Source organism: Halichoeres trimaculatus, unplaced genomic scaffold (genome assembly GCF_033239565.1).
Source record: "Halichoeres trimaculatus isolate MK-OKI-2021-1 unplaced genomic scaffold, fHalTri1.1 fHalTri1_scaffold_7, whole genome shotgun sequence".
Taxonomy (NCBI): domain Eukaryota; kingdom Metazoa; phylum Chordata; class Actinopteri; order Labriformes; family Labridae; genus Halichoeres; species Halichoeres trimaculatus.
Window position 1 is genome coordinate 38,061,590 of NW_027437185.1, and position 26,427 is coordinate 38,088,016.

The 26,427-nt window shown below is 36.6% G+C and overlaps 1 protein-coding gene across 1 annotated transcript in view; it reads left to right on the top strand.

Annotated features, from left to right (window-relative positions):
• Window positions 1-23,730, top strand: part of anxa5a (annexin A5a) — a 37,480-nt gene extending 13,750 nt beyond the window's left edge. Inside the window, exons 4-12 of the mRNA XM_074674249.1 lie at window positions 1,875-1,988; window positions 7,928-8,018; window positions 11,754-11,833; window positions 12,110-12,160; window positions 14,503-14,596; window positions 18,340-18,435; window positions 18,701-18,759; window positions 20,294-20,416; window positions 23,415-23,730. Coding sequence (XP_074530350.1) covers window positions 1,875-1,988; window positions 7,928-8,018; window positions 11,754-11,833; window positions 12,110-12,160; window positions 14,503-14,596; window positions 18,340-18,435; window positions 18,701-18,759; window positions 20,294-20,416; window positions 23,415-23,474 — 768 coding nt within the window. The 3' untranslated portion in view covers window positions 23,475-23,730. The remainder of the gene's footprint in view (window positions 1-1,874; window positions 1,989-7,927; window positions 8,019-11,753; window positions 11,834-12,109; window positions 12,161-14,502; window positions 14,597-18,339; window positions 18,436-18,700; window positions 18,760-20,293; window positions 20,417-23,414) is intronic.
• Window positions 23,731-26,427: the final 2,697 nt, after the last annotated feature.

The window sequence follows — 26,427 nt, forward strand, 5'->3', positions numbered from 1 at the left end:
TCGTACTTCTTTATGAGTTATCTATAACTTATGGTTGGTCATGTCTGCACTGCAGTGCAACTTTTGACTGAATAGTGAAAGAAACTAAGGCTTTGAAATGGAATGAAATCAGCATTATTGAACAAGAAAAGACACGGTCTAGAGCAGGGGTCTGCAACCTTTATGTTCATAGGAGCCGTTTAGCCTCAGCTCACCTGGATTACAGTCAGTCCAGAGCCACAAAATCTACTTTATCTGCAAAAAAAGACAAAACAGTGTGAAAATATTCTACATAAAGTTATAATCTAGTGAATAATTATATAAACCAGAAGTTTTTTTTGTATTTAGTTTATAGAATTATATGTGTTATGTCTTACTGTATTATTTTAAATATATTTGAAGTAATTTCCAAAAGTTTAAAAAAATTCAAAATTTTTAAAATTATAAATTTTCTTTATTTAAAAATTGCAGAAGTAAAAAATTTTGGAATTTAAAAAAATTGCAAGAATTTTTTGTCTCCAAAAATTAAAAATTTAAAAAGAAAAATGTAAAAAGAAATTTCCAAAAATTAAAAAAATGTCAAAAATTTTAAGTTGTAATTTTTCCCTAAATTTAAAATTTGCAAAAGAAAAGAATTTTTAAAATTTAAAATTTGCAAGAAATCATAGAAATCACCCAAAATTAAAAATGTGAAAAGAAAAATGTAAAAAGAAATTTCAAAAAATCAAAAAAATGTCAAAAAATTCTAAATTGTAATTTTTCCCCCTAAATTTTAAATTTGCAAAAGTGAAGAATTTTTTAAATTGTTAAACTTTAAAAAAAAAAAAAAAAATCATCAAAAATTAAAAATGTAAAAAAAAATCCAAATAATAAAAAAAAAAATTCAGTCTTTTTTTACATTTTATGAATTGCATTTTTAATTTGTGTAGATTTTTGAAATTTGAAAACATTATTGCAAAATTTTTAAAAATATATTAGAATTTAAAATAGAAATAGATAAATTAATAGATAAAAATAGGAATTTGATAAATCTGCAAAAATGTACTATTTCCAAAAGAATACATGAATTTGATTACATTATTGATATAATGGCTTATCTCATCATTTTTTGTTGTTTGCTAATGTCTTGCCACATATCAATCATGTATATTAATCACACACATTGTCAGTTTAATGAATCCATCCACACAGAATTAAAATCTGTATTTTCTTCCAGAAAGAAACAGATTGAAGACCGTTGGTCTAGGGTAATGGAGGGTTTTCGTGTCCCAGTCATTTATTGAGCTGATAATTTGATGATGAATGTGTGAGTCATAAGTATAATGAGGAGAATCACACACACCAGCATCAGTAACACAAATATCAGCCATTACCGGCTGTTTGCATCGATTCACCTGGAGCTCCCAGCGATGTCCGGATTTGTCATTTATTACACACAGAAATCAATGTAGAGGAAGTTGCTTATGAGTTATAGTTACAGGGTTAATAGGCTGCTGGTTTAAATAAAGATACCAGAGCGTCCATGTAGGGATGTTTTTATTCTCACAATGATCAACTTCATTACGGTTTTCTGGATGAAAGATGTCAGTGAACATAATCAGGCAGGAATAACAATGTGAGGCATCAGCGTTGGATTATCATCATTCTCTGAAAATGTCACCAATACAGTGAAAAGTTTGTAATTAATCTGTCAGACGTGAAGTTACTGAGTGCTTATTTGTTAAAAGTTGGGATACTTTTTCTTTGGACTCATTTAACGACCAAAAGTTTGATAATTAAAGACAGAGACTGGAGGAGAAACACTCTGAAGCTCATTTGTTCTGTCCTTTAAATGTTACAGAAGCTAAATGCTGAAAAGTTACAGAAAGTTCATCACAAACTCTGCCTCTCTCCAGGACCTGGTCAGCGCGCTGAAATCTGAGCTCGGGGGGCTGTTTGAAACTCTGATCGTGGCCTTGATGACCCCTCCATCGACGTATGACGCCTCCCAGCTTCATAAAGCTCTGAAGGTAACAGAGAGCACAGTCTCCTCGTGTGAATCTTCATGTTTACTGTCAAAGTGATGAGTTCAAACACTCATATGATGCCATTTGTGGTTGATATTTGTATTCATACGCTTTAACTTTTGATACTTTTTAGCACTTTTCAGCTGAACTTTGATTTGACGTTGTTAAAAAAAACAGAAGCTCAGACAATCAAGCCGACAAGAAAAGCCATATTTGCATTCAGCAAAAAGCAAAAACAAAAGAAATTGTCGGGCCCTTGATGATTGGATTTACATATCTGGAAATGAGGAGTAGGAAACACAAACTTAACTCCAGTCATAGTAATTAACAGCACAGTGAAAAGGCTTCTTTTTTACATTTTCTGTAGCAGAGATATTCAGTGAATCATAAATTTGACTTTTAAAATATCCCAGAGAGAGAAAACACTGCTTATACATGCACGGGACAAACTCCTAAATAGTCTGGTCACATACTTTGATCTCTTTTCTTTTCTTCTTTGTCTTATACATTTCATACTCACACCCATATCTGCTTTCAGACCTGTCATACCAGTAGGAACACGTATGATCTAAAAACCCTCATGAGCGCCCCCTTCTCTTCATGCCATGCTGGTGCGCTGAGAGCCAGCATGCAGAATGAATGAGCCCCAGCACTGGCCCACATAAACGGAGCTCAGCCATTATTAATGATATCAGTTACACCTGTGATCAACCCGTCCAAATGTCTGCCAGGAGAGCAGAGTTTCCAGCTGATCTGCCAGCTGAAACTAATCACGCTCACAAATCACATCACTGAGACGGAAACATCAGGAATCACTCATTAGTTCCTCTCGTTTAGTCTGTTTTTACAGTGTGCGGGAGTGTTGGCAAGAACTTCATGACACGATGTATCACAATATTCTGGTACAGTGCAATTTTCTACACAGTCAACTAAGAAAAAAATAGAAATGATGTATTTGTAAATCACACAGTATTACTCAAAATTGAAAGGACAAAAGAAAAAATTGATCTCTATGGCAGCTTGCTGAATTGCTCAGTACAACATAAACCCATATTAACATGTTTAGAAATAAAATATTTAATATACTTTGGGATTATATTCACTATGCAGTCTATAGCAGGGGTCTGCAACCTTTACTTTTATAGGAGCCAGTTTTTCTCAGATTACCTGGATTAAAGTCGTTTAGAAGCCAAAAAAATCTACTTTATCTTCACAACAAAACCTAGTGCCTGATTATCTGAAAAGTCTTTTTTTAATTTATAAAATTGTATGTGTGATATTTTGTTTTTTTGTTTTTTAATAAAGTTGCAAAAAAAAAGAAAAGAAATTTCAAAAATTTGCAAAAATGTACGTGTCAAAAATTTCAAATTTTTGGTAAAAAAAATAAAAATATTGCAATATATATATATATATATATATATATATATATATATATATATATATATATATATATATATATATATATATATATATATATATATCAAAAAGAGATTTCAAACATTTGCAAAAATATTTAAAGTGTCAAAAATGTCAATGTTTTTGTAAATTATAATTTCAAAAATATTGCAAAAAAAATACAAAAATTAAACTACAAAAATTTTAAAAAATTTTAAAAAATGGTCGAAGTTTAAAGAAATACAAAAAGAAAATGTAAATCATAATTACAACAATATTACAAAAAAAAATTAAAAAATTAAACTTTTTCAAAAAAATGCCAAAATGCCAAAAAGTTTTAAAGTTTCAAAAAGTTTTAAGAAAGGAAATAGAATAAATTAGCAAAATTTTGCAAACCTTGGAAGACTACTTGAGTTCGATTACATGTATTTATATTCCACGTTTTAGTCATGTATATTAATCCAGCACGTTGTCAGTGAAATGAATCCATCCACACAGGATTAAAATCAGTATTTTCTTCCAGATGAGTCTTTTTGTAGATGTAGTTATCTTCCCAGGGCTGTAAAATGTGAGGTTAGACCCTTTGTCCATTAGCAAAATACAGTGGAGTAGTTATTAGGCACCATCTACCATAGTGGAGTTGTGGGTATTTTATTTCAAGCTCTGCTTGGATATAGATTTTTTTTTTTTTTTTCAAAAATTGATGTTAAGACTTGAGTTTATTAAGAGTTTATTAATATTGTATCTGAGGTAAAATATTGCTATACATTGCCGTATCTATATTTCTCACACCTCTGTTTTATTCTAAATTTTCTTTCATTTACTTGTTGAAATCGATTCTTCTTCTCTGTTTAAATGTGCTGTAGAAATCCACCCTCTAGCCTTTTGGCTACGTCATCTAAAAAATTCAATGACTGATAGTAATAACAGTAGTTAAAAACACAAAGTTAGCATCAAAACTCACAGATTCCAAGAGCTAATGTCTCCATTAGATGACGGTTGCAAACATTAGCACAGTTAATGTATAATGAGCGGGTGGTAGTGATTGGCAGGGTGAGCAGGACTCCACTGTACAACACACCTTCAGATATTTAGAATTTAAATGTCATAATTTTTTATCTTTCTGTCATGTTTCTGACCTGATAAAGCTCAGGTGTGACTTATTGTGTGACATCCATGTAACATAAAGAATGAAATGAATGTCAGATTTGTAGGACTCGATCTTTCTGAAGACTCGAGGTGGTTTTTTTGTTGTTATTCATCAGCTTCTAATTTGATTTTAAAAGGATGAAAATCAAACTAAATGAAAAATTGATCACAAAGTCAAGGACACAAACCAATTAATTAGAAGATTAAGTTTTTTATTTTCTCCCAGACTTCAATTCGTTCATAGTTTTGGCTCGCTGATCTTTACTCTTCATCTCATGACTGTCAGCAAAGTGTTTCTGCTGCAGCGCTCAAAGTTTGATCAGAATCAGATTTGGTTTATTTACCCTGCAGATTAAACAAGCACAGAGTCTGACTCTGTGTTTAAAGATTATCCAACATGAGAACATGTAAACAGACCACGTGAACAGTGTGTAAAGGCATCATTCATCAGGTTCATGTGGTGAGAGCTTTGGTCTCCTGAGGGGAAAGACTGGAGGAGTCCAGGGTGAGCAGGGTCAACCACAATCTTACCTGCTCACCTCAGGGTCCTGCAGGTCCTGGAGGTCCTGGAGGTCCCGCAGAGATGGCAGATTGCAGCCGATCGCCTCTCTGGACAGTACGGGGTGGATTGTAGCTCGATGCAGGGGGATCGACTTAATGAAAAATATGCAGCCAGAGCATTCAATAAAAGCAGTCTGCAGCCTCCACACACATCATCAGTCTACTGTGAGCTCTGCTTCAACATTTAGCTTTAAGACCAAAGATTACTTTATTATAGCTTTAGCTTGACACTAGATTCATACAGGAGTAGTTTTAGCCCCTCATGGTTGCTCCACCTACCACTAGGGGGCACTTGACTGTGGGAGTACAAACGGGTTCGGTCTCAACTGATCCAACCTGAGCCAAACTGTACTGATCTGAACTGGACTGCCTGGTGGAAACAGTACGTTTTATTCCACTTAAAGCTCATGGGAAGAATCTGGGTTTTGAGTTGAATTTGGCGCCCCCTGTGGACACAATGCTGTTTGCTGAATTTGTCCTGAAGATGTGCGATTAGTTTTTCTTGACAGAATACCTCACGCTGCTCTCTTTTAACCAACACATGTCACGTATAAAAAGGCTGCAACACACACTTCCTGTAGCACCTCACCCTGCCAGTGCTTCAGACATTAAATATAACTGCCCTGATTTATTCCCTTATCCTGTCAAGAGTCTTGTTTCCTTTGTAGGTCATAAAGAGACATCTGTATTACTGCAAGTTTCACAATCAGCCAATAAATCCTCACAGGAGTTGTGGGTAATATTTAAACAGTAACTGTTGCCTGAGCAGAATATTTTAGAAAAAGAGTAAAGCTGAAAGAAAAAGAGGAAGTTATTTAACTTTTGATTTGATGTTGGGGTCATCAAACACACTAATGATGAATTCTTTTCAGGGGATTGGTTGGCCTACGGGTTTAACAGCACGCCGTGCAGACAGGAGCTATACCCCGTGTGGAGTGGTCACTGATTCACATCCAAGTGACAACCTTACAACCCATAAAGCAGAAATGTCCAAATTTAACTTTAAAGACGTTTAAAGAAGTAAAAGAAGTGATTGATTTGTTCCCCAGAAAAGAATCAGCAGTCATTTAGGTGTTGTGATATCCAAAGATAAAATCTGAAAAGGTTTATTTTTATTTTAACTGCAGAGAAATAAACTGTTTTATATCTCTGAGGTATTCTGGTGAAGTCAGGTTTTTTTAAACTGCTTTTTCATCCTGAACTAGGGGTGGGCGGATCGATCCGAATATCGATAATATAGATACCAGCGTCGTTGGTATCGATATTGAACGATACCAGTGTAAAAAGATCGATGCTCTGCTGCGGCACCGGGGAAACAAGCAAACATCGTGCAAACAAGATGAAAATAAGGAAACATAAAGATATATTTAGAACACACAACCTTACACGAATAAAATTTGTACAAACTAATAACATAAAGCTAAAAAAAAAAAAAAAACTACAGAAAATAAAAAAAACCTTTCTGAAATTGAAACGGACATACCAAATATCATATAAGTCATACTTGATTGGATATAATTAATATATTTTTTAATAACATTTGTTTTAGTGAAAAAATTCTGTAAGCTTTAATATTATTTAAAAAAAAAAAAAAAAAACAGCTCAATAATGGGAGAACTTTAATTTTAGTACTGCAGTCTTCAAAAATTATAAAATAAAATAATAATAATAATAATAATAATAATAATTTTACCTTAAAAATTATTATTTTTTTTACTCTTTTATTGTTTCTAAACATACATTTTTATTATGACACTAAAGTATTTTGTAGTCACCTTTAAATTTTGCCCAAATTCTGTCTTAGGTTTTAACATCACAATCAAAAAAATAAATAAAATAAATAACAAAACACCTGAAGGTTAGCAGTGTGATGATACATCAGCCTTTAATATTAAAAAGTATCGGTATCAGTATCGGTATCGGCGATACTAACCCTGTATTTACTTAGTATCGTTTACAGATTTCAGTTTGTGATCTGGGTCATAGCAGAGTTAACTTTGCCTCTGTGTGTGTGTGTGTGTGTGTGTCAGACGTGTATCCATTGGATACAAAGGTTAAAGCTACTGTCTGTTTGAGGCATGGCCCTGCTCCTATCATGGTTTCAGTCTTTTATTCATGACGGTATTTCTGCGTTTCTTCTTTCATTGCTCCTGTAATGCGGCTCAGACGAATACGGCTGTCACACTGAATATAGAGCTATATCATATAACCGGCGCTGTCGGCTCAGACCTATTGGCTAATTTGTTTTTATAGCAGAGATATTCAGACTTTTCTCCTCTTCAGTCTGACGTACAGTCCTCTGCTGCTCTTTATATCACACTGAAGGCTCATAAAGTTTGAGGGAAGTTTGCCTGAGGACAAAAAGGTTCAGCCGGCTCCTGATCCTCTAATAAGCTACAGATGGATTTTTCTTTACTCTTATTACACTTTAATCACATTTACATTTGCAGTACGAGTGCAAAATGAAATGTTCAATCAAAGTGAAGGCAAAGCATTAAGGACTCGGCCTCCTCTCGCCCATCACACCTACGGCTCCTTTTCTTCGAGTTCCTCTGATAAATTTCACTGCGAGGTTAATTGCAGCAAAGAGAGCAGAATGATCCTGGAAGTCTGACTGAACCCTGAAGCTAATTCACTCCAGCTGACTCAGTTTATCCTCCAATGTCACGCCTTCTTACTGTTTCATCCTTTTCTTTATCTGTTTTTAGCTTTTGTCTCTTTACCAGCCCAGAGATGAATATAATAAGTGGAGATAAGATTGCTTTGAGGACCGGCTGCCACACAAAGCCGTGTTTCCTCATATCCAGTTCATCCTTATATTGTGTTTTTGCTCCCAGGGCGCAGGGACCGATGACGACGTGCTGATTGAGATCCTGGCCTCCAGGACTGGGGAACAGATTAAAGATATCATCAAAGTCTACAAGAAAGGTGACTTTCTCAGGCGTGAAAGACAGGAACAAAAGATTTCTCAGTCACATACTGAGGAGAAATCTTGGAAATAGCTATTTGAACACAATTGAATGTTTCGAAGACTATGGAGCCGAAACGATAACTGTAATGTTTGGTATTAGAAATTGATTTTAGCATTGAAAAACATCCTGAAACTGAGCAAAGAACCTTTGACACTGAAAAAAAGTGGCATTGATAACAAAACATTGAAAGTTCCCATCTCCTGCTCCTTTCCTGCAGTTTAATATGGATCATTGATGTCTTCATTAAATGGTAGTAACATGTTTTGGTCCAAAAAGCCAATAAATCAAGCACAGCAGCATTGTTTCCAGGCTCTCATAGCCCCTCTGTTCAGAACGCTCTGATTTAGTGGGCGTGGCCTTCATATGTAAATAAGCCACCGCTGATACCGCCCCGCTCTTCCACGTCACTGAGAGCGGCGCCACGAGCTCCGAGTGCACAATGTTTAGAAAACAGAGAAGCTGGTTTACCGTAACATTACAGGCTAAAACAACAGGCTAACTGCAGCTAAAGTTAGCATCCTGAAGCTAACACAGAGACAGGGGGGACACTGAGGAAAAGCTCTTCCATCTGCTCCACAGCACACAGCATTTAAAATACTCACATTTCCAGGGTCCCAGGTTTGTTGGAGGATGGTTGGTAATGCGCCTGGATTCAGGACCAGTCTATTGGCTAGCCCTCTGTTGGACTGTCCAAAGTTGGAAAAGCAGTCGGCCGTGAAGTGACTAGCACACACATGCTCAGTTTTACTGAGTGTAGCTGGAACATTTCCTGATAAATGAACTCTAGACACTTAGTCTGTCTTCTTCTGAGATGGGAAGCTTGAGCATGGAGCTATGTGGCTGTTTACAGCCAAAAACAGAGCAGTGATGGCTCTTCAACTTTGGCATTCTCTTCCCCACTGCTGGAGAGATTTCTCTCCAGCAGTGGGGAGGGGATTCAAGGGTATCTGCTCTGGTGGACCAATCAGGTCAGACTTGCTCCTGATTGGTCAAAAAAGGGAATCGCTGATGTCAGCAAATCCCCAAAATCCAAACAGCTGGTTTTAGGTCAGGATTTTACATTAACAAGCTCTACTAAGAACAGGTTTGGTCATTAAATATCACATTTATCACATTTGTGGGCTGGGAGGAAAGACAAAGACCCACACATTTCAATAAAGACTTAATAAAGTGATTTTTGCAGAATATGGGACCTTTAACAAATCCTTTGCATTTTGATGTTTTTGAATTAAAATCATACTGTATTTATTTAATGTCACTGTTTGAACAATTACAGTTTATAATTTCACTGTTTTTCTTTTTGGATCACACTTTCTTTTTTGCTAACTGTCTTTTTTCAGTTTTAACTTCCTGTCTCTCTTTTGTCGTGGAGGGAAGGGCTTAGGGCGGGCTAGGAAAGATATAATTTGCATATTATTTGCATATTTTGATGAATCATGACACATCACTTAAATATAATATGATTTTAATTCAAAAAAATCAAAATGCAAAATTTTAAAAAAAGTGAAATAATGTAAAACCTTTCATGTCTGAGTTTTAACCTCGGCAACTTATACATTTTATTCATTTAATTTTTTATCGCCCTTTAGGTGTCTTTTAACAGTGTTTTAATTATTTTATATATTTAAAAAAAAATTTTGCATCTCACATGAAATTTTTCTTTTGTCCCATGTTGGCACTTTTTTTAAATTAAATTAAATTTAATTTAATTTTGATTAATTAATTTATCTGTACAGCACTTTGGTCAACAGTGTCTGTTTTTAAAGTGCTTAACAAATAAAGTTGGGTTGCATTTTTCAAACTCAATGGTCTTTTCTTTTTTTTGAGTTTTATAATGTTTTCAACGCCAATTTTTTTATTAATACCAAACATTAAAGTCATTGTTTTGGCTCCATAGTAGACTGCGGTTTAGCATTTTGGTTGCACCATCACAACATCTGACCCAGAAATTAGCGTATTCAGACACCAGAAACTCAGGAAGGCATACCTGAAAACATCTTCTGCTCTTCTTATAAAGCACTATAACCCATTAAATAAACACATGCTGTAATGAAGAAGGCTTTAAACATCACTTGAGATCACAAACCCATTAAAATATGATTGCTAACATCTTATAGATGGAGAGGATGGTTTTGTTCTTACCAGAAAATGATTCTCCTGTTGATAACACATGCTACCTTTAGTTTAGTAGTTATTTGATGCACAGTTGATTTATGCAAAGGGAAATACTGCCCTAGATGCAAAGAAAGGAAATCTGATATATACCCAGAGTTTTTCTTTGGGGAATTCAACTTCAGTGGTTTCAATTTCATGCCAATGCTTTCTACAGATGTTGAGAAATTTTCCTTAGATGGGAAATCCTCACTTTACCAATATCCCTGAGTCTGGATATTTCTGGACATAATTAAACAGAAACAGGTAAAAATTTCACACAATGTGACGTTGATGTTCTGTGTTATAATATATTAATAATTCAAGTAGGCCATCTAGTGTCTCAAAGTGGTTATAGCAATGGTTTAAGTTGTTTGGAACCTTCCCGTCAGCCATTAGCCTTTCATTAGCCTGTTAGCTTTTGACATTTGAAATTCTCAGTGTTTTTTACAAAGAGTTGATGTGATATGAAGTAATACTGATGTATGCTAACTGCTAGCATATCAATGGAGTTTCCCATTTACGTTAGCATCAGGCTTGTGTTATTTTATTATTTTGGTAAATAAGGTGATTTATACCATGTTGAATGTGCTGAATATGAATCTCCTGAGAGAGAGTGATGTATATTTCTTTATGAAGTCAGTTCTTCAGGAAAACTTCAAGCTGAAAATCCTGACTTGATCAGGGAATTGATAAGGGAATCGTTAAGCACAAAGGCTAATGATATCGAAGGATTGAAACATTTCTTATCGATTCCCATCCCTAGAAATACTCAATAATTCTGAAAAATTCCATGCAAATACATCCGTTTGCTGTAAAGATATTTAAGATTTGGGTCAGGGATAAGTGTTCAACAGTTTATGTTCAGGTCTATGTTGTAAGGTCGAATCCACAATCAAAATACAATGCAAAACTGAACCACTGTTATGATTTTATCAAATTAAAAACAGCACCTTTGAGATTCTGTGCAGTTTAAACACTGATTACTGCAAAACATCACATTTTCTTACTTCCCGAGAGAGCAGGGCGTCATGTTTAATTTCTCTCGGCTCTTGCGGTGAGGCGTTATCTTTCTCCTGAGACACTTCTGCAGATTCCTCTTCAACACCAGAGATCACATAAAGAGCTGTTTTCTGAGTTAAGGCTTAAAAAACAATTTTCCATCACTGAGAGGCTTTTTCTCCTGAGTGTCAGCTCACATGTTGCATGATCTTTCTGCTACCTTACGATGACTTGAAGTACTCTGGTCTCTGGGGTGCAGAATCTCTCATTACACCTGTATGTATCAGCACAGGATGATTGTACACACCAGCGTTTGAACAGCACCAGTCCTCTGTGGGAAACGAGCACCAACACAGGCTCAGAGGACCCAAAGCAAAGAGGCTGCTTTATTTGATCTGGGAAATGGAGAAGGCGTCGCTGTCTTTAGCCCAATAATCAGATCTCGCAGAGCGGAGGACGGCACAGGAGGGTGGATTGCAGACTTTTCCGAGCTGGAAGTGTAAGCAATCGTCTGTCCCTCTTCTCCTCTTTCTCCCAGAGTTCAGCGGAAAGCTGGAGAAAGATATCTGCGGTGACACCTCGGGGCACTATCAGAAACTGCTGGTGATCCTCCTGCAGGTAGGAGAGGAGGGGCTTGTGTTTCCTGTCCTGATAATGAGAGCCTCTGGTGACGCCATTACAAAGTCATGAGAGGTTTAGGTGTGCAGGCAGAAATATTATCTGTGTGTTTCTGGGACACTCTGCGGATGATGTCGTCTTCAGGGGTTAGCGGGGCTGACGGGGGCTGACGGGGGCTCAGAGTGGGTCTGAGCTTTCCGTGTTTCCATCCACACTGACCTACTTACTAACTGTTTGTCAACCTATCTCTGTCTCTCCACCTGTTCGTCCGTGAAGGGGAGCAGGGAGGAGGGAGTGGACGAGGCCAAGATCGAGAAAGACGCAAAGGTAAGACGCAAGATCACGAGAAAACCGTGGCCTTAATGTGGACAAACGTCAGAATCACACTTTATGGTTCAAAATTATCGCTAAGCAGATGCTGCTCTTTAAAATTCATTACTTTCTTTTTCCACAAATCTTTCACTGAAACATTTAGGGCCTGTGTCCACTTTTGGCTTTTTGTGCTTATAGCGCCTGTTTTTTTGCCATAATCGTCATTACTGGCTCTCAGCTGAAAATATGACAAAGTGTGGAGAGATAAGACATTATTTCTTTTGAATTGAAGAGTTTAGCACTTTAATTGCTCTTGGGACAAATTACTTCTTATAAATACGTTCGGTGGCTCGCTGAAGTCTAAAGGGCCAACTTTTTGGGGAAAACTCAAGCTTTGGATACAATGGATGGATATTTCACTTTACAAACTATTCGTTTGAGCTTATTGAGAAAATCCCAGAGCCGACTAAAAGACTGACAAAAACCCAACCCTGATTTGACTTTAAACTTCAAGCAGAATCAACAGTCATGGATAAACCAGGAGAAGTAGCCTCTACATTCTTTAGCTTTAGCAATATGTTCCCAAAATATCAGAGTCACAAAGTTAATCGTTAAGTCGCTGCCACTCAGAACGTCTTATTTCTACATACTGTAATTAGAAATTTAACAAATCAATCCATGTTTCAAAAAAAAACTTGAAGGTAAACAAATAGACACATCACTCAAACTGGGCTCCTCTTCCTTGGCTCAGTGCCAGCAGCAGCACACACCCACAGCCTCCGACTACCACTTACTATGTGAACACTCTCTAGCCCAGCAACCACCTGTTGCATCACGTTTCTACATTGGAGAGACTCAAGAGCCGTGCACCCGACTTAGCATGTTAGCACAAGCTAATCATGAGTACTTGACACATACCTGGTTAGCAGAAAGCTAACTCGCGTCACTCTTTGTCCCGTGCTGCTCTCCAAGCTTCACCCTCATTTAGGAAAAAGCTTTATCAGTTTGGAATTTTGCTTCACTTTGGTTGTTTTTCTTCTTCCATGCTACACCCGCTATCGTAGCCGCTGTGAGTAGCTTATTCCACTCGCTAATCAACATGCCAAGTCACTCATGCACTAGGCGTGCTGTGATTGGCTGATGCAACCATGCCTACTCTCCGCCCAGAAACGTCCTGATCATAGACTGTAAAAAAAAAAAAAATGGACGTCCTCTTGCGCGGCTTGAAGTGAGGTCTCCACAAAAACTGCTCCCCCTGGTGGCTGTCTGCAGTATAGGTTAAAAAATCCATCTCCCCAGTCATTCCAGATGGGCTGTGGTCAAACTTCAAAAAATTAATACACCTGGTAGAAATGTTTCTCACGTCTGATTGTTGTGGTGATTTGAAGATATCATTTGGCTGTCTTGTATCCAAGTCCTCTTTTTTCTGAAAAGTTTCTTTTCATTAGTTATACAAGATAAAAAATGAGGTTTTACGTCACGTTTAACGATGATTGACAGCTGTCGTTCTCGTGTATTTTTTTCAGGGATTGTAAAATATGTCAGGAGGTAGAGTCAGGAAGTGATTAGACTCTCGAAAGAAGAAAAAAAGTATTATTTTTGTCACCCAGCTCCACTCAGATTCTCCCAGAATCCCTCACAGTCTCTAAAGCAGTGAATGGTACAGAATCGTTTATAAAATGAAAGATGCCAAAGAAAAAATACATTTTTAAAAAGCATTTTGAAACATCAAGGTACTAAGAACTGCATTCTTGTGTTTTTCTGCTTCTAAAAAAAGAATGTATTAACATTTCTCAAATTACCAGACTCTTTTTTTAAAACGTGAAACCTCAAAACAGTTTGACACTTTCTTTCTTCTTCTATCCATCCATCTATTTTTCTTTACTGCTTATTTTCGAGGAGCTGGATCCTGACTTATCTGTCGCTCGACGGAGCCTAAATAATAAAAAACGAATGATTAAAGATTAATTAACTCCAGGAACAGTCAGTAAATAAAATAATGACATGACACAAACCTCTGAGCGCAGATCATCATCTTCCTTAATACCGTTTTTAGTGATGAATATTGAGCAGTGAATTGGGAGCCAATGATGATGATCCTTCTTGTCTGAACATCAAACGGGGTTAACGACAACCGTCTCAACAAAATATCAGTGAATCTTCCAAATAGAAGCCGACATTCAGGGTTTTTACGAGGCACAAAGAGAGCTGAGAAAATCAAACTTTATTAGCAGTTCGACACCGCTCAAGGTCTCACACGTGCTCTCTCATTCCTGCTCCTTCGCTGAATAAATCACAGCCACACAAGGTTACTGCGCGTGTGTGTGTGTGTGTGAATGCACAATCTGCCTCTGCAGGACTTGTACGCCGCCGGGGAGGGAAAGTTTGGCACGGACGAGGAGAAATTTATCACCATCCTTGGCAACAGGAGCGCAGAGCATCTGAGGAAAGGTGAGTGTGTCTGTGCCAGAGTATGTTGGTGATATGAAGTCTGAATGCTGAATAAAAGAGAAGGTTAGAGACGCCGTGCGAACATTATCCACCCGTGTTCTGTCTTAGTGTGCGATAACTCAGCTTTTTAAAGGTCAGGCTGTTCAGACACGGAGCAGAAGACGCAGTTTCTCCCTGAGATATCCTCATCCTCCATCTTCCAACACCGTGATCATAAGTAATGAGGTGAACAGAGACATCAGGGCGAGTTTATTAAAGCAGGAGTAATGTTTCCTTTCAGTACGCAGAGAAGTGACGAGCAGTCGGCAGAGTTTTTAAAAACAGAGGAAGATGAAAACAATTCACAGCTCTCACTTTGTTCAGAGAGAAGGTGTTTCCTGTCAGTTCAGTTTGATGTGAAGGCAGAGAAACATTTCTAAAAGCTGTCAGCAAGGAAGGAAGGAAGGAAGGATGTACTACTTGGTAGTTTTTCTTTGCAAGGAGCATTGTTAAAAAAAGTTACACACCAGAAGTCACGTCAAACTGATAAATGTTGTTTTAAGCTGATATCTCTTGCAACTAAATTCAAAATGTCAGATAAATCACAGTGGGTTGGTTTGACAAAAGTTTATTGAAATATTTCCCATAAATTTAATACACTCAAAGATTAAACTGATGAATCTGTTAAGTTTTCGGTATCGGCTGATATTAGCTAAAAAATAAATGATCAGATATCAGAAAACACACCGAATCCCGCTGATAAAATAAACTGATAAAACAATGGGCTGAAGCTGCAAATATTTTACACTTTTTGTGATTTTGTTTGCAGAATCCAGATTGAGTCGTCCCATATGTGGCTCCTCTTATAAGTTAAAGTTGAATTTAAGCGGCAGTCTGTTAGTCAGTCTGACTACTTTAGGCACGTTAACTGTTTACCGAAGTAAAACATTTTATTTAATTTGGGTTTAACTGCTGAACAGTTGCACTTCTGAAATGTTCCCTTTGAACAGAGGTTAAATTTACTGACTGTTAATTGTGAAATTGGCCAAATTTGTCCTGGTTGTGGGTAACGTTATGATTTTCTCAGGAAGAGCGTCGTCCAGCTTTCAAGCAGGATTTATCTTTTGGATTTTTTTTGGTTTGAAAGCGATCAGCATAGATAAATATACACTTTCACATTATATTTTTCTTATTTTGTACAAGAATTGAACAAAACAACTCACCCCAACTTTATTTATAAAGCACTTTAAAACAGCCTCAGCTGAAACACAGTGCTGTACTTAAAGAAGTGCAGGAATAAATACGTAAAAAAAAACCCAAATTAATCAATAAAACAAAGGTGCACATAGTAAAATATTTGTTGCATTGTTCTAAAAATATTTTAAAACAATGAAACGATTAATAAAAACTAAAACAAACCATAAAACACTAAAACATGAGCAGAGTCTCAAGCTGGGTTAAAAGCCAAAGAATTAAAATGGGTTTAAAGACTTGTTTTATAAGCGAACAGTGAGGGAGCTTGTTCCACAACTTGGGTGCAGCTACTGAGAAAGCCCTGTCCCCTCTGAGCTTACGCTCCGACCTCGGTACCTCCAGGAGCAGCAGGTCAGCTGACCTGAGGCACCGAGAAGGAGCGTGGGGATGGAGGAGCTCAGAGAGGTACATGGGGGCCAGACCATTTAAAGATTTAAAAACAAATAAAAGAATCTTAAAATGGACTCTAAAATGCACAGGCAGCCAGTGGAGGGAGGCCAGGATGGGAGTAATGTGCTCCCTCTTACGTGCTCCAGTTAGAAGCTGAGCAGCTGCATTCTGCACCAACTGGAGACGTGCGAGGGAGCCCTGACTGACTCCCAGGTAGAGAGCGTTACAGTAATCCAGCCGAGATGTAATAAAAGCATGGATTACTGTTTGAAAGCGCTGCTGTGCAAGAAAAGGCTTCACTTTAGCTAGCTGCCTGATGTGAAAAAAACCTGGATTTTACCACTGAGCTAATCTGCCGATTCAATTTAAAATCACTGTCCATCTTAAAATCCAAGTTGGACACTGTTGGCTTTAAATAATCTGCCAAAGGGCCCAAGTGGACAGTAGGGGGCTCACAAGGGCCACTAGGACCATATAGCATCACCTCTATTTGTTTTTTATTAAAATGTAAAAGTTCAAAGAAATCCAGGCCTTGATGTTTTCAAGACATGTTAGAAGAGGTGTTAAAGAGAAAGTGTCATTCTTTTTCAGCGGCACATATATCTATCGTCAGCGTAGCAGTGAAAAGAGATGCCATGCTTTGAGTAGAGTCCAGGGGCAGTAAATACAAAGAGAAAAGCAGGAGCCCTAAAATCGACCCCTGTGGTACCCCGTACAGCAGAGGGGCAGGGCTGGACTCTGAGTTACAAAGGTTTACACTCATGCTCCTATCAGCCAGATATGATTTCAACCACTGCAATGCCGTGCCACCAATACCTACTAAATGGCTTAGCTGAGCCACAAGGATACTGTGGTCCAAATGAGATAGGAGTATGCACCATAGGTAAGGCAAGTTTATTTATGTGGTGCATTTCAGCTAGCCAGTTAAAAGTGCTTTTCAGAGAAATCATATTACAAGAAAACAATTATAATTCAGTTAAAAGCAGCTTGGAAATATTAAGACACGATAAAACAAAACAAAACAAAAATGTTAAAACAGGTTTTAAGATACAAGAGTGAAAGTCACAGTGCAGAGCTGCAGAGTTGTGCAGTTAAAAAAGTGATTTGTTTAAATGCTCTTATAAAGGCAGCTGTAAAAAGGTGAGTCTTGTCTTGTTCCAGATATTTGGAGCATAGAAGCTGAATGCTGCCTCTCCATGTTTAGTTCTGACTTTGGGGACTGAAAGCAGACCTGATCCAGAAGACCTTAGTGGTCTTGATGCTTCATACGGGATCAAAAGATCACTGATGTATTTTGGCCCTAGTCCATTCAGAGCTTTGTAAACCAACAGGAGGTTTTAAACTCTATCCTCTTACAAACAGGAAGCCAGAGTAAAGATCACCATAAAACAATATGCTACTTCCAAAACACAAGAGAGTTGATGATCTCTGCAGTTATTTGCACAGAAAAGGTGTCGGCTAAATGAGTGGTTAAATATCGGCATATCAGCTGTAGCCAAAAAATCCCATTTCCTGCATCCCTACTAAGGCTACAGTTAGCACAGTTTGATTATAGGTGTCTTAAGTTTTAAACAAACCAACGCTATCTCTCATGCTTCAACCAAAATGATCCATCCCTGCTGCACCGTCAGAACAAAACACCAACGTTTAGGTGGAGCTGAAACATGCACAGAGATTAAAGTCTCCAAAACGTATTTTAACCCACAAGGTGAGATCATGACACAGAGAGTTGAGAGCCAGAGTTTGTAGGAGTGAGATAAACACCGAGCGTGAACTCAGCAGCATTAGACCTGAGGGCAGAAGCTGCTTTACACCGAGCCAGAGGTCAGAGGGGAAAACGGTACGACTTGTTTTTTGGAAACAAAAGACTGAAAGTGAAACTCAGCAGAATACTAAACAAGGGAAGGAGCCAGGCTTCTTCTTTCTTATAAAACGTCATAAATCGTCTGCTATAAGCTTCATTTTTTTAATACATCTTAATCTTTTTCTGTCAACACATAATCGCACATCAGACCAAACTTCAGCGCCTGTTATAGCAGCATTTTTAACAGAGAATAGAGTTTCCGTCACCCCCTAAGAGGACGTTAAAAGTGTTGTTGTTGTTTTCATTGTCCCCTCAGTGTTCGACGCCTATAAAAAGATCTCGGGCTCAGATATGGAGGACAGCATTAAAGGAGAGACCACAGGGAACCTGGAGAACTTGCTGCTGGCTGTTGGTAAGCCCAGAGATTCATCAGGATGATACCTGACTCCTCATTAAGTCTCTGTTTCTGATGTGCCTGTGCCGCCGAAACACACTGGAGAGAAGAAGTCGGGGATAATACACTGTCAGATTACTTTTGCAGGGACCGGGCGTCACACAGAAACCTGTCACAGCTCTGTGTGTGTGTGTGTGTGTGTGTGTGTGTGTGTGTGTGTGTGTGTGTGTGTGTGTGTGTGTGTGTGTGTGTGTGTGTGTGTGTGTGTGTTTTCTCCTCACAGTGCAGTGTGTGAAGAGTGTACCAGAGTTCTTCGCTGACAGCCTGTACAAATCAATGAGGGTAGGTGTCAGCGTGCATCAGCAGCTCTGTTAAGGTCTTCACATCTCATCTTGGTTTTAATGGAAGGGTTTTTGTTTGGTTTGATCCCTAAACAAAAACAAAAACACAGGTTTAAGAACATTTCTTACTGGAAAAAAAGTGAGAAAGAGAAGTTAAGTCTAGACCAACGGTCTTCAACCTGTGGCTCTTTGACTCCTCTGCAGTGGCTCCTTGTAGCTTTAGAAAAATCTTATTGAAATAAAGAATAGTTATTTTTCTTCCAGAGGGTATTGATGATTAAAGACACTGACACTAAATAAAATCCTGCGTTAACATTTAGTTGAACTAAATCTTCATCCCATCTGTCAATAAAGCCTGCCACCGCTCTACTTCACCTCCTACAACATCAACATACAATATAACCAATAAATATTATCAAATTCAATACTTATTTCAAAATTTAGGAAAAAAAAGATTTTTTTTTTTTTTGCATTTTTTTTATTAAAATTGTTCATTTTTTTAAAATAGTTTATACATTTCATTTTTTTTTATTTTTGCAAATTTTTTTTTAATTTTTTTTGACATTGTTTAAATTAAGAAAAGAAAGAAATTAATTTTTTGAAGATTTTGCAAACCTGAAATTTTCACCCATTTTATAATTTTTTTTAATTTTGCAATTTTTTTAAATTTCAAAAATTTGTAATTTAATTTGTAATATTTTTATACATAATTTATGCAACTCTATAAATTTTGCAAATTTATGAAATTTATTACATAACAATTTATTTCATTTAATTTAATTTTAATTTTTTTCTTAATTAATGCAACTTCATAAATTTTGCAAATTTATGAAATTTATTACATAACAATTTATTTCATTCAATTTAATTTTAATTTTTTTCTTAATTAATGCAACTTCATAAATTTTGCACATTTATGAAATTTATTACATAACAATTAATTTAATTTAATTTAATTATAATTTTTTTCTTAATTAATGCAACTTCATACATTTTGCATATTTATGAAATTTATTTAAAAACAAATTTTTCAGGGTTTTTTTCTAAATATTTGCCATTTTTTTACTCAAAGACTAAGGCATCACATGTACAATTTTATAAATACAAAAAACTATTTAGATAGGTATTCACCAGATTAGTTCTGTGTGAGGCAAGTTTATTTGTAGAGCACAATTCATTCACAAGGCAATTTAAAGGGTTTTACAGCTGAAATAAATAAAATCACAGTAGGCATAATAGAATCATTGCATGAAATCATACCATATAACATCAAAAATGATTAATTTAATTAAAAGAGGAGAGAGCAGATAAAATACTTTCAGTTGTTGTATGATAAGTGAAACAGAGCTGTTTTCAGCCGGTAAAGAATTAAATTCACTTTATCATCTTTGTTGTGAAGGTGAAGTAGATGTTGTGGCTCTGGATTGACTTTAATCCAGGTGAACTGAGGCCAAACGTCTCTAATGAAAGTAGAGGCTGCAGACCCCTGCTCTGAGTGTTGCCTCCAGCTGTTAAAGGAAGTTGTTTTTGTGCAGCGTGCTGGAACTGACGACGACTCCCTGATGAGGATAATGGTGTCCAGGAGCGAGGTGGACATGCTGGACATCAGAGCCATCTTTAAGAAGAAGTACGGCGTGTCTCTGTACACCACCATCCAGGTACGGCGGCTAACGTTCAGTCCCTCCTCTCACTGTTAGCGCTCCTCACTCCATCTGCTTAATATTCCAAACAGACTCATCTGAGGCTCTGCACCTTTTAAAGCAGCAGCTGGGTGTTCACTGCTCACTCTGTCTGAACACCATTCATACCAGTGATGGAGAGATTAGTGGTTTGCTTTAAACGCCTGATGAAACTGCTTCATGAATGGATCTATTCTACAGAGGCCAGATGTTCATACGGGTTATTGCCAGATAACTATGAAACAGATACTTCAGATATTATTAAACAGCATTTAATGAATCCAGTAGAAATTGTTAAACCTCCCTTTTTGAAGAAGTAATTTTCCCAGTGACACTATTTCACAAGTTTCTATGAATTCTTTTTTATTAGCCATATTTAAAGCTGGTGTTTCACATTTATATGCAGCGAGGGCGATGTTTCACTGACTACTGCACCTCTGGGGCCGAGGTTTGGCTCTGACTGGAATTACCAGCTGCTGTACGGATAAAAGTGAAATATGGAGCATCTTAACGGCTATGATGTCCCATCTTTAACCCATGAAGGAGAAGAAATACAACAAAACAAACAAACAAAAGTGTGGAGTAGACGTAAGAAAATAAGGGAAGAAAATAACCACCTCCGAGTAAAATCAGTCATGGCGCTAACTTTTAACATCTATCATAACTTTTGGCCAAAAACCAAACAAATTAAACCTCAGTGTAAGGTCTACAAATCAAGAAATAAGCTGTTCAAGCAGAAAAATTAAGCTCATGCAGGTTTGCTAAAAACTGCAGTTCCTCAGGTGTCCACTTGGGGCTCGCTCAGAAGTATCCTGAACCACATTAACACCCATTCAACAACCTCGATCTTCACAGTAAAGGTAAACATGTTTACACACTGTCCTCAGGGAGATAAAGATCTTAAAGTTTGGGTCTTGTTCGTAAACACAACTTCAGAACTGGGCTCCTCCTCCTTGGCTCAGTGCCAGCAGCAGCCCACACCTACAGCCTCCGATCATGACCACGTGAACACACTCTCTAGCCCAGCAACCACCTGTAGCATCGCGTTTCTACGTGGGAGAGACTCGAGAGCCATGCACTTGACTTAGCATCTTAGGATAAGCTAACTAGGGGTATTTGACACATACCTGGTTAGCGGAAAGCTAACTCACGTTGCTCTTTGTTTCATGCTACTCTCCAAGTTCCTGAGAGAACAGTGGTAGTTTTTTTCAATCCAGCTTAAAAACAAAGACTGAAACCAAGGATTTGAATTTGAACAAAAAATCCTGATCTCGAATTTTTTAAAGTAATGAAATAAAATTCAAAGTTATGAGATTAAAGGTCAAAAATGTGAGATAAAAAGTTGCAATAATGAGATTCAAGTCAAAGTTATGAGATAAAACTTCATAAGTATGAGATAAAAAGTCAAAGTTATGAATTAAAATACAAAGTTATGAGATAAAAAGTCAAAGTTATAAAAAACAAAAGTCAAAATTGTGAGATCAATGTGTGATAATAAAAATACTAAAAAGTCAAAATTATAAAAATAAAATTTTAAAAGTATAAGATATTTATTTCTCACAATGACAGAAAAAGTCATAATTTTTAGATAAAATATCAATATGACATAATAAGTGTTTTTTTTCTGCTTATAAACAACAACAAAGACCGAAACCAAGAATTTAAATTTAAACGAAAAAATCCTGATTTCAATTTTTTCTTTTAAAAAGAAAAGAAACATAAGTGAATCAAGTTTTCCCTCACCCCTCACTGTGCTCTCTCTAGGTTTCCTTTACAAATGAAGGTTAAAAGCTTTAAAATATAACTTAAAACATAAAAAACTGGCGTTTCAACATGGGCGTAGTGAGCTTCCTCTGCCTCTAGTGGACACTTGAGGTACTGCATATTTCCTCAATATACATCAGCTGCATTGCACAACACCGGAGGCTACTAGACTGAAAGGTGGCGCCATTTCTGTCCCGTTAGTTTTTCTTATCCGAAGCGTGGACTAACTGTAACGACTTTAAATTAATTGATGCTGCAAGAATAGTTAGCTTCTGATTTTAGCTCCAGGATATTTTGTCCGCTGTGTTTTTCTCTCCCTCTGCTCCTGACTCCAGAGAGAAATAACTTCTCTGTTTTTTAAAACACAGAGAGGTTAAGAAATAATAAACCTCCATGGAGGAAAGCCTGGAAAATGGAGGAGTGTCAGCTGACCCTGTGTGCATCTCGACGTCCTGTCAGCACTTTTACATTCGCTCCCGTTTTAATGATGGTCTTCTGGGAAAAGCACCTTCGGCGCCACAGGCAGATTCTCCACGGTGCTGTGGCCACGGGGCGACGTTAAAGTGAGGCTTGGTGACACATTCCTGTCTCCATCATTAACGCCATGTGATCACTCCCAGGACGAAGCGATCAGAGTTTTCCTCTGTTTGGATATGCTCTGCTGAGACGTGATGCACACAAACACTGAACTTTCTAAATGAGCTTTAAACCAACGCAGCGACAGAAGCAGCCTCAGCCGTGCAGGTTAAATGAGCTTTTTGGTTTCTTCTGGTTGCACCGACGCTCGGCCCGCTGACAGGATCTGTGGGAGTCAGCTGAAGGGCGACTGTGTTGAGATTCATGACAACACTGTGTCACATTAATTTGGCACTTTGACAATTCTGTTGAGAGCGACAGAGACAATACAAACAGTTCAGGGGTTTATTGTCCCCGCTCAAGGACGAACTCTCCAATAACATGTGGAGAGGAGGAGCCGGCGATGCAGTCCTCTGCACTCCAGCTGCCCACACGCATGAGGAGCGACGCTGAGCAGGACGAGAGTCATCGGGAAAAATGTCAGACACAAGCAGTGTGTTTGCAGATAATTAACGAGGAAAATACGACTGATCTGATCGTTTCCCTTCAAGTTTACATCATGTGTAGAAACTGGTCGCGACAGAACATTAAAGAGACTCTGTGTTTGTTAAAATAACGACTGGTCTTGTCTTCACAGGAGGACACAGGTGGAGACTACCAGAAGGCTCTGCTCTACCTCTGCGGTGGAAATGATTAATGACTTTTATGATGTGTTGAGCAGCGCTGAATGAACGATGAGGCTCGGCGTTGCTGCGAGACAAAGCAGCACATGAGATGAGCTTATCGATCCCCAGTCGCTGACTCTCTCCAACTTCTGCTTGTTATTGATTGAATTAGTGTGACGTACTTGCCTGTCGTTTTGACTTATGATGGTACAAACGAACAGCAGCTCACCTGTGTTTACTTTCTGTGGAAATTCAAAAAGCTGAAGTGTATTAATGTGAGGAGTGTTTAAGTTTTAATGTAAAGATTCGGTCCCTGTGTGTGCAATAAAACACGCTCTCCTTTTTGGAACAGTTTGAGTTTTTGTCTCAGTCTTTTCTATGGAAGCCCAAACCTGCCACTCAAGCAAAATTTAAAAAGTTGAAATTATGAGACAACATGGTCATAATTATAACATAAAAATTCCTAATTATGAGAAAAAAATCATAACTGTGAGACAAAATGTTGAAATTATAAGATAAAAGTCTAAGTTATGAGATAAAACTTAAAAATTGTGACGTAACAATTTTAAGTTTTGAAAAAAAAAATCAAAATAATGAAATAGGCAAAATAGTGGGATCAAAAGTCATAATTATGAGATAAAAAGTCAAAATGATGAATCAAAAATTCTAAATTAAAAGATTATTAGTCATACTAATGACAGAAAATATTTTTTGGGGATAAAAGACAATTATCAGATAAAAAGTCAAATTATGAAATGAATATTTAAAGTCATGAGACAATACAGTCATATTAATGAAATACAATGTCATGATTTAAAAAAAAAAAAAAAGCCAAAATTGTGAGACAAAATGTTGAAATTGTGAGATAAAAATCTAAGTTATGAGATAAAAGTTAAAAATTATGGCGTATCAATCTCAAGTTTTGAAAAAAAAAATTAAAAATAATGATATAAATAGGCAAAATTTTGGGATCAAAATTCATAATTATGAGATAAGTCACACTAATGACAGAAAAAGTTATTTTAGGATAAAAAAATAATAACATGAAAAGTCAAATTTTGAAATAAAAATTCAAAGTAATGAGACAATATGCTCATACTGATGAAATACAATGTCATAACTTTGAGAAAAAAAAGGCAAAATTGTGAGAAAAATGTTGATATTGTGAGATAAAAGTCTAAGTCATTAGATAAAACCTCAAAATTATTACATAAAAACTGACAGTTATAAATAATATGGAAATAATGAGATAAAAAGTTATAATTGTGAAATCAAAAATTATAGTTTAAATTCAAAAAGTTATTTGAAAATTTGAAAATTAAACATTATAAGATAATAAGTCATATTAATGGTAAAAAAAAAAAAAGTCATAATTTTGAGGTAAAATATAATTATTAGATAATAAGTCAAAAATATTAAAAATGAATTAAAAGTTATGAATAAGTAATGTCATTGAAATACAAAGTCATTATTTGGAGATTAAAAGTTGAAATTGTAAAGTCAAAGTTTAAGTTATGAGATAAAACTTCATTATTATGGCATAAAAATTTAAAGTTGTAAAAAAATCTAAATAATGAGATAAAAAGTTGAAACTGAAAATAAAAATGTATAAATATTAGATTAAAAGTTGTACTAATGACATAATGTTATATTTTCGAAATAAAACATAATTATGAGATAAAAAAATTTAAGTTATAAAAAAATCAAAGTGATCAGAAAAAAAGTTGAAATTGTGAGAACAAAATGTGATAATTAAAATATAAAAAGTCAAAATTATGAAAATAAAAATTTGAAATTATAAGATAAGTCATTCTAATGACAGTAAAACTCATAATTTTGAAATAGAATATCATTTTAGGATAAAAAGTCAAAATTTTGAAAAAATTTACAAATGTGAGAGCATAAGATCCTCATGACAGAAAAAAGTAACAATTTTGAGATAGAATATTATTATGAGGTATAAAGTTATAGTAGTGAACTTTGAGATAAAAAGTCAAAGTTATGAGATTAAAGGTCATAATTATGGAATTAAAAAGTCTTAAGTATGAGATAAAAAACAGAAAAGAGAGGAATTTTATCTCTTTATTTTGACTTTTTTTGTAAATAGATATATTTTTTTATAACTGGCAGTTATGGGCTTCCATACTTTTTGGATCTTCTTCTACATTTCTTTTCAGAACACACAGCGTGTGTTAAACGCAGCTTAAACAGCACAATACCACTACTGAATAATTCACCCCTACATGTCCACAGCCTCCTGCTCTCATTAATTACAAATGGACGGCTGATCCAGGCTCGGGTTGCAGCACAGCTGTCAATCATGAATAAGTAATGGGACACTATCAGACATTTGTTGACTCGTGCAAAGACATCCACTGGCTGTGTGCGTCTGCATGGAGGGAGCTGCTGTCAGACTATCTGGGTCTGTGGATCGATGGAGGAGAGATGGAGGCTGGGTGCAGGGGTCGGACCACAGGGTGGCAGCAGAGTCTGACGCCAGCTGACGTTTCCCCGTGTCGGTTAATAGACTTTTAGGTTGAATGTGGCCCATATCAAGTTTAATAAGACACATTTAACTGAAAATAAGACAAAAACACTTGCTCTAAGACTTTAAGATATAAAAACAGGGGGTATATGTTTGTGGTGACAGTCATCATGTCTTGGCTCCAGACTCTGGCTGTAACAGGAAGTTCACTCTCAGTGTCTCAGTTATAAATGTAAACCAGAGATGTCATGTCTGAGAAAACAGCCCTGAGTGAACATTTGTAGACGTCTCTGGTTCATAAGTCTCTCCTCGTGTTCATAAAACTCTGTCTGCCAGACGCTGTGTTCAAACACCAGCTGCAGGCTCATATTGGGAAAAATGTCTGCGTGTCTTGGCGTGTTCTTCCACAGAGGCACATGCTTCCTCTGCAGACATGTTTTCACTTCAATATCATTCCTTAAGCGCTTTAAATCCATGTCCCCTGTGCTGGAGCGAGTGGT